This window comes from Podarcis raffonei, chromosome W (assembly GCF_027172205.1).
Source record: "Podarcis raffonei isolate rPodRaf1 chromosome W, rPodRaf1.pri, whole genome shotgun sequence".
Classification (NCBI taxonomy): domain Eukaryota; kingdom Metazoa; phylum Chordata; class Lepidosauria; order Squamata; family Lacertidae; genus Podarcis; species Podarcis raffonei.
Window position 1 is genome coordinate 8,683,488 of NC_070620.1, and position 13,130 is coordinate 8,696,617.

Consider the following 13,130-nt stretch of genomic DNA (forward strand, 5'->3'; position numbering starts at 1 on the left):
CCGATTGACAGGAGCAAGGCCTTGTCAGCATATAACACCCATGCTCAGAGATCTGCACTGGTTGCCATTTTGCTATCGGGACAGGTTCAAGGTGTTACTATTAGTATATAAAGCCCTTAACAACTAAGGACCAGTTTATTTACGAGCTCACCTTACCTTACATGTGCTCAGTTGACTGTTTAGATTGGTTAGTCTTACCACCTTGGTATCAGATATTAGTACTCTATACAACCCTTTTCGTACCCTGGGAAAATACCATGCAAACCATGTTTGCTGAGCTTGTTGCTCTGTGGTGTCTAAACCCACATATCAGAACCAAAAAGTCTAACCGACCACCTGTCTCCTTGATCCTTGCCCATCCTGGCTAATAAAAGCGAGCCGGGAAGGGCTGGGCGATGGGCTCTGCGGGGTGGTGAATGCTTCCCTCTGCGAGGGAGCCTTCCCAGACCTGCTGAAAGAGGCGGTCATTAAACCACTTCTTAAAAAAACATCTTTAGACCCGGTCAATATGGCCAACTATCGCCCAGTCTCAAATCTTCCATTCTTGGGCGAGGTGATTGAGCGGGTGGTTGCTGAACAACTCCAAGCACGCCTGGAGGATGCGGACCATTTGGATCCCTTCCAATCAGAATTCAGGCCTCACCATGGGACTGAAACTGCCTTGGTTGCACTGGTTGATGATCTCCGGCGGGCTAGGGACAAAGGTGAGAGCTGTTTCCTAGTTCTGCTGGATCTCTCAGCGGCCTTCGACACCATCGACCATAACATCCTTTTGGACCGTCTAGAGGGGCGGAGAACTGGGGGCACTGTTATACGGTGGTTCCGCTCCTTTCTTCTGGGCCGTGTTCAGAAAGTGGTGGTGGGGGATGAGTGTTCAGACCCCTGGGCTCTCACTTGTGAGGTGCCTCAGGGTTCCGTCCTCTCCCCCATGCTTTTTAATATCTATATGAAGACACTGGGAGAGATCATCAGGAGGTTTGGGCTGGGTGTTCATCAGTATGCAGATGACACCCAGCTCTACCTCTCTTTTAAATCAGAACCAGTGAAGGCGGTGAAGGTCCTGTGTGTGTGCCTGGAGGCGGTTGGAGGATGGATGGCGGCTAACAGATTGAGGTTGAATCCTGACAAGACAGAAGTACTGTTTTTGGGGGACAGGGGGTGGGCGGGGGTGGGGGATTCCCTGGTCCTGAATGGGGTAACTGTGCCCCTGAAGGACCAGGTGTGCAGCCTGGGAGTCATTTTGGACTCACAGCTGTCCATGGAGGTGCAGGTTAATTCTGTGTCCAGGGCAGCTGTCTACCAGCTCCACCTGGTACGCAGGCTAAGACCCTACCTGCCCGCAGACTGTCTCACCAGAGTGGTGCATGCTCTAGTTATCTCCCACTTGGACTACTGCAATACGCTCTACGTGGGGCTACCTTTGAAGGTGACCCAGAAACTACAATTAATCCAGAACGCGGCACCCCCATCGTTCAGCCCGGACACTGAGATCCAGTGCTGAGGGCCTTCTGGCAGTTCCCTCATTGTGAGAAGTGAGATTACAGGGAACCAGACAGAGGGCCTTCTCAGTAGTTGCGCCCACCCTGTGGAACACCCTCCCTTCAGATGTGAAGGAAATAAGCAGCTATCCTATCTTTAAAAGACATCTGAAGGCAGCCCTGTTTAGGGAAGTTTTAATATTTAATGCTGTATTGTTTTTAACACTCGATTGGGAGCCGCCCAGAGTGGCTGGGGAAACTCAGCCAGATGGGTGGGGTATAAATAATAAATTATAATTATAATTATAACTGAGGAAATATGATTCCACCGTCCAGCCATTTCCCCTTACGCACACTCTGAGAAAAACGGCCTAGGAAGGAAAAAATTGCAGAGATGCAGCATTTTGCCTTCCGTGTGAAAGAAGAGGGAGTGATACAGTCCAGAGACGGCTTCTTCTATCTATAAGTGTTTATTTACAGCATAGAATCATAGAGTTGGAAGAGACCACAAGGGCCATCGAGTCCAACCCCCTGCCAAGCAGGAAACACCATCAGAGCACTCCTGACATATGGTTGTCAAGCCTCTGCTTAAAGACCTCCAAAGAAGGAGACTCCACCACACTCCTTGGCAGCAAATGCCACTGTCGAACAGCTCTTACTGTCAGGAAGTTCTTCCTAATGTTTAGGTGGAATCTTCTTTCCTGCAGTTTGGATCCATTGCTCCGTGTCCGCTTCTCTGGACCAGCAGAAAACAACCTTTCTCCCTCCTCTATGTGACATCCTTTTATATATTTGAACATGGCTATCATATCACCCCTTAACCTCCTTTTCTCCAGGCTAAACATGTCCAGCTCCCTTAGCCGTTCCTCATAAGGCATCGTTTCTAGGCCTTTGACCATTTTGGTTGCCCTCCTCTGGACACGTTCCAGTTTGTCAGTGTCCTTCTTGAACTGTGGCGCCCAGAACTGGACACAGTACTCCAGGTGAGGTCTGACCAGAGCAGAATACAGTGGCACTATTACTTCCCTTGATCTAGATGCTATGCTCCTATTGATGCAGCCCAGAATTGCATTGGCTTTTTTAGCTGCCGCGTCACACTGTTGGCTCATGTCAAGTTTGTGGTCAACCAAGACTCCTAGATCCTTTTCACATGTAGTGCTCTCAAGCCAGGTGTCACCCATCTTGTATTTGTGCCTCTCATTTTTTTTTGCCCAAGTGCAATACTTTACATTTTTCCCTGTTAAAATTCATCTTGTTTGTTTTGGCCCAGTTCTCCAATCTGTCAAGGTCGTTTTGAAGTGTGATCCTGTCCTCTGGGGTGTTAGCCACCCCTCCCAGTTTGGTGTCATCTGCAAATTTGATCAGGATGCCCTTGATTTTACAGCAGTAAATCACCACCAGAACTTTCAGACATTTCCTCTCCGTTCCGTCCTCTCAGTCTAAAACTGAAACCAACTCACAGAACAAGGACTGTGACGATAGCATAGCGTCGCGTAGACGCCCCCCCCGATACAGAACACCAAGAAGGTTAACCCTATAACCACCATACTCCACAATAACTATTATTATTGTTGTTGTTGTTTTGTTGTTGTTGTTGTTGTTGTTTTGTTGCTTTGTTGTTGTTTTGTTGTTGTTGTTGTTGTTTTTAATAATAATAATAATAATTATAATAATAATTATTATTATTATATCAGGTGCTTGTGAAAAGGCTTCTTCTGGTACAATTTCTCATAGGGTGTGCTGTTTACAGCTGAGGAGTATCTCCTGCTAGAAACATACAGAAAACAATTCAGTCCTTCAGTCCAAAATGAATTTGGCAAATTTGCATCATGCAACTATGATTTCATGCCCTGTAGCAAGATCTGGTTCACCCCTTCACACAAACCATTCTGCCATGGTGATCTTGGGGTACCAACATCATGCTGAATGCCTTAGTCAGGAAACTCTCAAAACCTGTTGAACAAAAGACTCCTCCCCGATCTTGGAAAAGAGAATCAATTTGCACATTATGAACACTTTTCAACCATGCACAAAATTCCTTAAACTTGGTTAGGGCTTCATCCTTTTGTTGCAGCATATACACCCAAGTAAATCTGGAAAAAGAATCAACCAAAACCAGAAAATACTTAGCATTGCTTCTAGAGGGAGATAGAGGACCAACTAAATCAGCGTGCACCTGATAAGGTTTTATAGCTTTCCCCCCAGACAATTTCCCTCTGGGAGCTATCTCAACCTTTGTTTCTGCACATGACTTGCACTTCATGTGATCCTTATTTTCAGACATAACACAACATGTTTCATTTTTCACCACATCACCACCACCACCACCACCACCACATGATAGTAAATACAATCCATTTACATTATAGCCGTACAATATGTTCTCATTGTTCTTGCTAATGATGCACTTCTCTTTACTGAAGGCAACAGTAAAGTCTTGCGAAGTAAGCTGGGAAATGCTGAGTAGATTATCAGCCAAACCAGGAACAAAAAGTACATTTTGCACAGTTGTCCCGATGCTCTGAAGGTTAATAGTACCAACACCTTCACTCTGCAAGCGATGACCATCTGCCTGAAGTACAGTCCCTTGTTGCGCCTTAAAGGGGACAAACAGGTGTTGGTCACAGCATAGGTGTCTTGATGCCCCAAAATCTATTATGAACACATTCTGGGCTTTTGGGTTGGTGCTTTGCATGATCAAAGCCTTTGCCTGGGTAGAACTGGGCTGGGCTTGACCCTTGCCTTTGGCCTCTCTGTCCTTGAAGCTCTTGGTAGCTTCCTTGGCTTTTGGGCGCTTTCTACAATCCTTTTGCAGATGCCCCTTCTCACCGCAATTGTAGCACTGCTGTGCTTTCAAAGCTGTGGCACTTTCTGCACTCTGTGCCACCGACTGGGGTGCTTTAGAAGCAACAGCCTCCCCCTGATCATTAGCAATAGCCTTCCTGCAGTCAGACTCATTGAGCAGGACAGAGCAAACACATGAAACAGATAAATCAGCAGTTGGCAGAACAGCCAGCTGAGATGTGACAGCTGAGTAACTGTCGTCCAGGGAATTCAAGATCATAAAGCAAAATAAAGACTCTGGAAGTGCGACTTCCCTCTGCACCAGCTGCTCCCTTAGGTATTTCATCTGCGTCAGATGCCTTTGGAGCTCTCCCCCAGGCTGTAACGCCATCTTGGACAGCCTCTGGAAATGAAGCAACGCTGATCCCGCAGCTACTCTCAGATATGCCTCTCAAAGAGCAATCGACACAGCTTGAGCTGACCTCTTCACCTGAAGATGGATCAGCTGCTGATCACGTACAGCCAGTGTGAGCGTAGCTCTAGCCTGTTGATCTGCCTTCCTCCACCTTTGGGAGGGCTGGGCTGGCAGACACCTGTGTCCCAAAGGTCAACCGTGTGCCAAACACCCTGTTTCAGCAGCAAAGCCTCAACCTTGAGATTCCAGGTAGCATAATTATCCTTCGTTAAAAGAGGAAATGAGGAAATTCCCAATCCTTGTAATAGATCCCTCTCTGGCTCTTTTACTTCATCCGGGGAAATTCCACAGCAAACAGTCATAAATCTTGCAAGCGGCTTACCAAGCTCCACTCGCTGAACTGAGAGGTTACATACCTCATTACATCACTGAGACAGGACTCAGGACACTCTGCAGCACACTCCAGACTCGGAACCGATACGCTGCTCCACTCTGGGCTTTGCTACCGATGTCACAGCTCCACTCTGGCACCCATAACCATGTTGGTTTCTATTTCCCTCACTGTGCAGCAAAATGCTTGTCAAAAGACAATTGTTTACATTCCACAGTCAGAGTTACTGTTGGATTCCCACGGGAATGGGAGACTGGATGTGACGTACACTGGTTTCCTGTTTTTCACTGTTCTCTCGGTGTTCTTTGTTTCCGAGATGAGGTTGCTTCTCTGCTCTCACAGAGGCAAGATGCATGTTTGTATGCTCTCAGCATAGAGTGGAAATAAAGTTAAGAATGTGGCACATACTGCTTATCCTTCTGCTGTATGGACTACTCTGCTTGGGCTCAAGATAAGACGAGCCTGTATCAGCTTCAGATGGGCCGAAGCTGGTCAAAATCTCACATTTTTGGTTCCGGGCCCAGGAAAACTGAATCGGACTGAATGGCTGCTGGCAGAGGAACGGATCGGACGTTATCTGCTCTGCGCGTCAAGATGATTGATGAGAGGTATGTGCTCATTGCCCCGGGAAGCCTGCCAACTCCTAATTAATGGCTTTATGGCTGGACTTTGAACTTTTAAAGCCGTTTGCCACGGCACAGGCTCAAAGGCTTGAAAACCGAAAGTGCTTCTACAAGTGCTTTTGGAAGCAGCTGTACTCAGACGCAGCTTGATTAATAAAGCAGCAATGATGGCTAATGCAAGACTGGCTGATGCTTGTGGGATTCCTAAGCTCAATAAGAAGAATTATGCGGAGTGGGTACTGTATGCAGAGGCTCTTCTGCGAAAACAAGGTCTGTTTAATGTTATTACAGACACCCCCCCAGCTCCAATAACAGATAAATGGGCAGCTAAGGATTCCAAAGCAAGGGGAACTCTTACATTGATAGTCTCCCCAGAAGAGCTCTGTCTGTTGCGTGATAAGACCTCAACCAGAGAGATTTGGGACACTTTGAGAGATGCTCATTTGAGGACAGAAGCTGGTGCTTCTTTGTTCTACTATGCCAAGCTGCATGATGTGGCACTTGCTGAAGGTGCAGATGTGCGTACTCATCTGATGGAAATGCAGAATCTGAGACATGAGCTGCAACAGAGAGGACTCACCTTTCCAGAGGCTGTGTATTCCTTCATGATACTACATTCTTTGGGTTCAAGTTGGGAGTCCGTTGCCACTCAGATTGCTGTTCAGCCAACTGCTCAGCTCACAGTAGCCCATGTTACTGCCGTTGTTCTGAATGAAGCGGACAGGCGAGGTGCTAGCTGCATGGGTAAGGGGGAGTCTTCACAGACGTCATCCCAGAATGCAGTGGAACCACCAGATGGCGCCAAAGCTTTGAAGGCAGTGAAATGCTACTCGTGTGGACATCTAGGCCATATGAAGAGGGAATGCAGATTTCCCAGGGCCAAGACAGAGCAGCGCAGCGAAAGCTCATCGCGTGGAAAAGGCAAAGGCAAAGGCAAAGGTCCGGTGTCCAGGACAACGCAGCACAAGGCAATGGTCTCACGCTTCACTCCAAAGGTTGCAAAGGTCCAGAAGACGTCTAGATCTTTCTTCGTGGTGGATTCGGGCGCAACGCACCACTTATGCAACGACAAGCGACTGTTTGTGTCTTTTACACCGCAGGAAGGTGCGATTCACCAGGCGGATGACCACACGATCCCCAGTCAAGGCTACGGAACTGTTGTTCTTCACAGTTTGGACTTATCGATACAAGATGTTCTCTACGTTCCAGATGCTGCACACAATCTACTCAGTGTTGCGCAGCTGAATGAACGGAAAATTGACATTTCCTTCAAGAACAAGAAGTGCACCATCGCAAAGAAAAACGATTATGTATTGCATGCTGAATATGTTGATTGTTTGTTTGTTTTGTATTTTGATGATGATGTGCAGGATGAAACTTGTTGCATTGCAGGTTCTAACAAAAGTTTGCATGCAGGGTGTATTCATGATTTTCACAGGAAATTTGGTCATTTGCATTTTGAGGCAGTATCTAAAATGCCTGCCTTGGTTGAAGGTATGACTATTAAACCCTGCAGGTACCACATGAAGTGTAAGGCATGCGCAGCAAACAAAGTGAAAATAGCTGCGAAAGGTAAGGTGTCTAGTAGGCAAGCTACAGAACCATACCAGGTAGTGCATGCTGATTTGGTTGGTCCACTGTCGCCATCTTTGGGTGGAAACAGGTACTTCATGGTTCTCATTGATGCATTTTCCAGGTATATTTATGTGTACAATCTCGAGCAGAAATCAGAGGCTTTTCCAAGGTTCAAGGAATTCTGTGCTTGGTTGGAAAATGTGCATGGTAAGAAGATAAAGACTCTTTTCACTGATCGCGGGGGGGGGGGGATTCACTTCTCAGCACTTTGAAGCTTTTCTGACTGAGAAAGGAATTCAGCACGATTTGTCTAGTCGTCGCTCACCATGGCAGAACGGACTTTGTGAGAGAGCAAATCAGACATTGCTTCAAGGGTTGAAAACCTTGCTGCATGATGCCAATCTTCCAGAGAGTTATTGGGCCGAATCTTTGGCCTGTTTTGTTTACAGTTATAATCACAGGTTATCTTCAGCGATTGGTTGTACCCCCTATGAAAAGATGTTTGGCAAGAAACCATACATCAAACACATGAGAATTTTTGGTTCTGACATGTGGGTTCACACACCACAAAGCTCCAAGTTAGGCAAGCGTGGATTGCATGGTATCTTTCTAGGTTATCAGAAAGGTTCTTACAGAATAATGATGACTGACTCTAAGACAATTAGGCTCACAAGAAGTGTTGAGTACAATGCCAAGTGGGGGGAGAATGTGGGAATTTTCCAATGTTATCCTGATGACAGTGATGAGACTGAGGATAGGCAACAGCCACAGCCACAGCAGCAGCAGCAGCAACAGCCACAGCTGCCGCAACCACCCACACCCACTGATGAAGGTCCTGATTCTGAGTCTGAGACTGAATCGGGTGATTCAGAGGATTTCAAGAGTGCGAAAGCCTCTATGCGACCCTCTGAAAGCTCTGATCAAGAATTGGAGGAACCATTGTTCACTATAGGCCACTTTTCTCCTAAGAAGGAAGAGGAGAGTGTTGAAGACTTAAGGCTAATTCGCAGGTCTCAGAGAGCCACAAAAGGCAGATCTCCAAAGAGATTTGCTGATGAGTTTGCTAAGACAGCAGTAGCAGCTGTTAAAAGCTCCAAGAAGGTATTTGAACCTTCAAGTTTCCAAGAAATCCAGGATTTGGATTCAAAGGATGCTGAGCCATGGCTAAATGCCACGAAGGCTGAGCTTGATTCCTTAGAAAGGAACAAAACATGGGAGCTAGTTCCAGTAGTTCTAGGAATGAAACTGCTTGGAAGCAAATGGGTCTTCAAAGCGAAGACTGATCAAAATGGTAAGATAGTCAGACACAAAGCCAGATTGGTAGCCAGAGGTTTTTCACAGGTACCAGGTGAAGACTATCACGAGACCTACTCACCCACCGTGAGGTATGAGAGCATTAGGCTTATGCTCAAGCTTGCTGCAGAAGATAATCTTCACGTTAGTCACCACGATGTGAATACAGCATTTTTGTACGGATCTCTAGGTGAATCTCTTTATATGCTTCCACCTGATGGCATACAGGTAAAACAGGGATTTGTTTGTGCTCTGAAGAAGTCCCTTTATGGTCTCAAACAAAGTGCACGGTGTTGGCACACAAAACTCACTGAAGTATTGTTTTCTCTACGTTTTCAGCAAGGGAAAGCTGATCCATGTGTATTTGTCAAAGAGGAGGGGCAAAAGAAGCTGTATTGCTTGTTTTATGTTGATGATATTCTGTTCTTTTGGAAGGATGTCACAATGTACAATAATGCCCTAGCTCAACTGAAAGAGTATTTTGACATGAAAGATCTTGGTGAGGTAAACAACTACCTATCTCTGGAAATTGAGAGAGATCAAGATGGTAACATTCTAGTACACCAGTCACGGAAAATTGCTGATGTGTTAAGCAAACTAAACCTGATGGATGCTAACCCTGTAGACACACCGATGACAACAGGTTATCAGGTAGATGACACTGAAGAAGCATTTTCTGACACTACACTGTACAGAAGTGTACTAGGTAAACTGAACTTCATTGCCAGATGTTCAAGACCCGACATTGCTGTTAGCTGTAATTTGCTAAGCAGACAAGTCAACAATCCTACTGTTAAGGATTGGAAAGCTCTGAAACGCATAGCTCGCTATTTGAAAGGCACTATGCATTACAGACTGAGATTTAACAATCAGAAGTCTGGTGGTCTTGAAATATTTGCAGATGCAAGTTTTGGTAGTGACACTACAGACAGGAAAAGCACGTCTGGAGTTTGCTATATGTACAATCAGGGTCTTTTTGATTGGTCATGCAAGAAGCAAACAACAGTTAGCTTAAGTACTTGTGAAGCTGAACTGAATGCACTGTCTTATTCACTGGTGGATTGTGAATGGTTGTTACAATTGTGCAAAGACATGAAAATTCCTGTCAAATGTCCAATCCAGGTTTACCAGGACAACAAAGCATGTTTGGCTTTGCTGAATTCTGAAGGTTGTAAGCAAAGCACAAAGCATTTGCAATTGAAACTGCAACATGCTAGGGAATGTGTTCAGAAGGGACTCGTAACGGTGTCCTATATGCCAGGTAATGAAATTCCTGCGGATGTATTGTCCAAGATTGTATCAAGGGATCAACACTGTACCTATGTGCAGAAGTTGGGTTTGTACTGATACTGTACGAACATGCTGCCCAGTGATGTTCACAGAAAGGGGGAGGATGTTGGTTTCTATTTCCCTCACTGTGCAGCAAAATGCTTGTCACAAGACAATTGTTTACATTCCACAGTCAGAGTTACTGTTGGATTCCCACGGGAATGGGAGACTGGATGTGACGTACACTGGTTTCCTGTTTTTCACTGTTCTCTCGGTGTTCTTTGTTTCCGAGACGAGTTGCTTCTCTGCTCTCACAGAGGCAAGATGCATGTTTGTATGCTCTCAGCATAGAGTGGAAATAAAGTTAAGAATGTGGCACATACTGCTTATCCTTCTGCTGTGTGGACTACTCTGCTTGGGCTCAAGATAAGACGAGCCTGTATCAGCTTCAGATGGGCCGAAGCTGGTCAAAATCTCACAAACCATTGTCAGAACACGCCTGGGGGGCACACGCAGCCCCCGGAATGAGACAGACCTCTCCGGGCGTCTTCCTGATGAAGTGCAGCCTGGGACATTCACAAATCAGTCCTGGTGTGCACCAGCGACACATATCTAAAGACATATCTAAAGACGTGCACACTCTATCAGCAGAGTATAGCAGAAACGATCGTGGAGCGTGAGTGTAGCATTGTAACTGATTTATTAAGCAATATATACAGGACAAAGCAACCATGGCATCCTCTCTCTTCTCTGAGAGAAAAAAAGAAACAGTACAAAAGTACAGTACAGCGGAAGAGATAAGACTGACTTCCGTTCTCAGACTTTCCAAGCCTAGAAAGTAAACACAGACATGTGATGTAACAATCACACATCCAGCAACAAAGGAGTGAAATGCTAACAAGAGTGTCAAAGAAGAACTAATCTCCAGGAAGAAATTTTATGCTGCCAAGGATTTGGGGAAACACAGCAATATTTTGCAACGTAATCCAAACCACAATCAACTCATGGAACATGCCTATTATGTTCAATGGGGCTTACTCACAAATAAGTGGGACCAGGATTGCAGCCTTGAAGTTAGAAGAGCAACAGTTGGGATGGAGGAGAGTGAGAGTTGTTAGACAGAGAAAATGCCACCCCATCCACCCTCAAGCTTGACTTGCGAAGAGCAGCAGGAAATCATCAGAAGAGTTTTCTGCTTATAAAATGCTTCCTTTGAGGAGCTGTTTCTTTGCCCTGGGCCTGGGGCATTCCATCGGGGGGGGGGGAGCATGGAGGAAAAGGAAAAAACATTGGTGTAACATTGAAACAGAGTTCACAAGGGATGAAAAGGACTGGTTGGGAACGATCAGCCACTACAGTATAGCTGAATAATAATAATAATAATAATAATAATAATAATAATAATAATAATAATAATTATTTATTATTTATACGCCGCCCATCTAGCTGGGCTTCCCCAGCCACTCTGGGCAGCTTCCAAAAAAATATTAAAATACTATAATACATCAAACATTAAAAGCTTCCCTAAACAGGGCTGGCTTCAGATGTCTTATAAAAGACTCTCACCAGCAAGTCACACACACAAACAAAACATGTCCCACTTCCTCCGGAAAACTAAAACGGAATATGGGGGTTACTCTTTTCAGGAAATGGAGCAGTGATCAAACAGTCTTAATACTTAACCCACAAATTGCCTTGTGGATTGGTTTTTATTATTATAGAGATTGTGAAATGCAACTGTCAGTTAAATAAAATGAACAATTTTTGTTTGTTTAAAACACATCATGCTCAACATTCTCTAATTGTGTTTCCGTATAGTTAGACATTTCAAGTATTATAAAGAAATCAGGGGGAGGGGAAAATAACCTAGATCAATAACTTTAGTACAGTTCAAAATGAAATGTCCTGCAGGTCAATCAAAAATGTCAAGAAAAAATAGCTTTACTTTCTTTATTATTATTTTTTTCTCCTTTAAAAATACACTTATCTGTACAAGAAAGTACTACAAGTAAACACTGGAAATCATATTATCCCCTTTATTAAATCAAAACATTATTTATTGGCATACCTGGGGTTAATACTAGATGTTACTTTTATTTTATTTCTCTAGGTAATTTTTTTGACAACTATTAAGATAACAAAATACTTAAAAACAAATAAAAATGGGGAGGGAGAAGCAACACACACCAACCCTGGAATTAAAAAATAGTTACTACTATTTTATATGACTTAATGTTCCACAGTTTTTGTTAAAGGTACTAATAATAGCAGTTTCATCTTAATATTAAAAATAACAGTATTTATTTCTGAAATAGACAAAAGGTGTTTTGTTTTTATTTTTTATTTTTTTAGACAAAGCTTGGAGGGCTTAGATACACAGATGCAACCAGAAAATGGAAAATGTGGAAAGCAAACCAGAATTGCTAAAAAAATTAAACACATCATTTTTTTATATTATCCCTTTAGATTTCTAGAAATTATACAGCCGTCACTACAAAAATTTGCCCGCTGATAACCAGCTTGACAGTAAACAGTAACCATCCTGCTAAGAATTCACACAATTAATTATAATAACATACTATAGTTCAGTTTTTCTTTTTTTAAAAAATGCAATATAATCAAAAAGAAAGCAAAGGTACAAGAAATTAGTAGTAAAATATTTAATAAATTTACATATTTAAGAATTTTTAAATACTGTTTTTTATAATTTCCCATTTTTTATTTTTAAAATTTGTTACATATCACCTAAGACTTCCAAGCCTTTTTCTGCTACAACAGAAAAGAAAGAAAGAAAAACCACTTGTTGAAATCTCACAGCTCTGGGGTAAGATTAGATGACAGTTATTCTTCTCTCCTCCCACCCCAAAATACAGATCCAAGAGTTTTGCTTACTTGCTTTCTCTCTCTCTCTCTCTTTTTCCTTATAAATTTGGAAAATCAAAAAAGCCCCCCCAAAAAAACAACAACCGAAAAATAAAAGATTACCCAGCAAAGTCCATAAAGTTTAGTACATTACTAATTGTTCCTGACTCTTAGAAAAAAAGTTCAGTATAGATTATCCTAACAACTAGTGTTTCACACACAAAAAACCCCAAGAGTTCTTCATCAAAATGTTGCAAATCTAGAAACCCTCTGTTACAAAAAGGTTAATTTCCACAATGATTATGAGAAAGAAAGAGAGAAAGTGGTTGGGGAGGGAAATGAAGACGAGTCAAGGATGTAGTTCTACTGTTCCTGCAAAGAGTAGAAAAAGACAAAATGAAAAATCTGTGTTAAGAAGGAAAGAGAACTTTCATGAAATA

The 13,130-nt window shown here is 43.5% G+C and overlaps 1 protein-coding gene across 8 annotated transcripts in view; it reads right to left on the reverse strand.

Moving 5' to 3' along the window:
• Positions 1–3,163: 3,163 nt before the first annotated feature.
• LOC128406015 (far upstream element-binding protein 3-like) overlaps positions 3,164–13,130 on the reverse strand; it is a 332,867-nt gene continuing 322,900 nt past the window's right edge. For 6 of the 8 annotated variants that reach the window (XM_053373066.1, XM_053373069.1, XM_053373070.1 and 3 more), the window contains one exon: positions 3,164–3,245. In XM_053373066.1, the coding sequence (XP_053229041.1) occupies positions 3,207–3,245 (39 nt within the window). In that variant the 3' untranslated portion in view covers positions 3,164–3,206. Of the gene's footprint in view, positions 3,246–11,764; positions 13,063–13,130 lie in introns of those variants that run through there. The other 2 variants (XM_053373064.1, XM_053373067.1) reach the window with 2 other exon arrangements.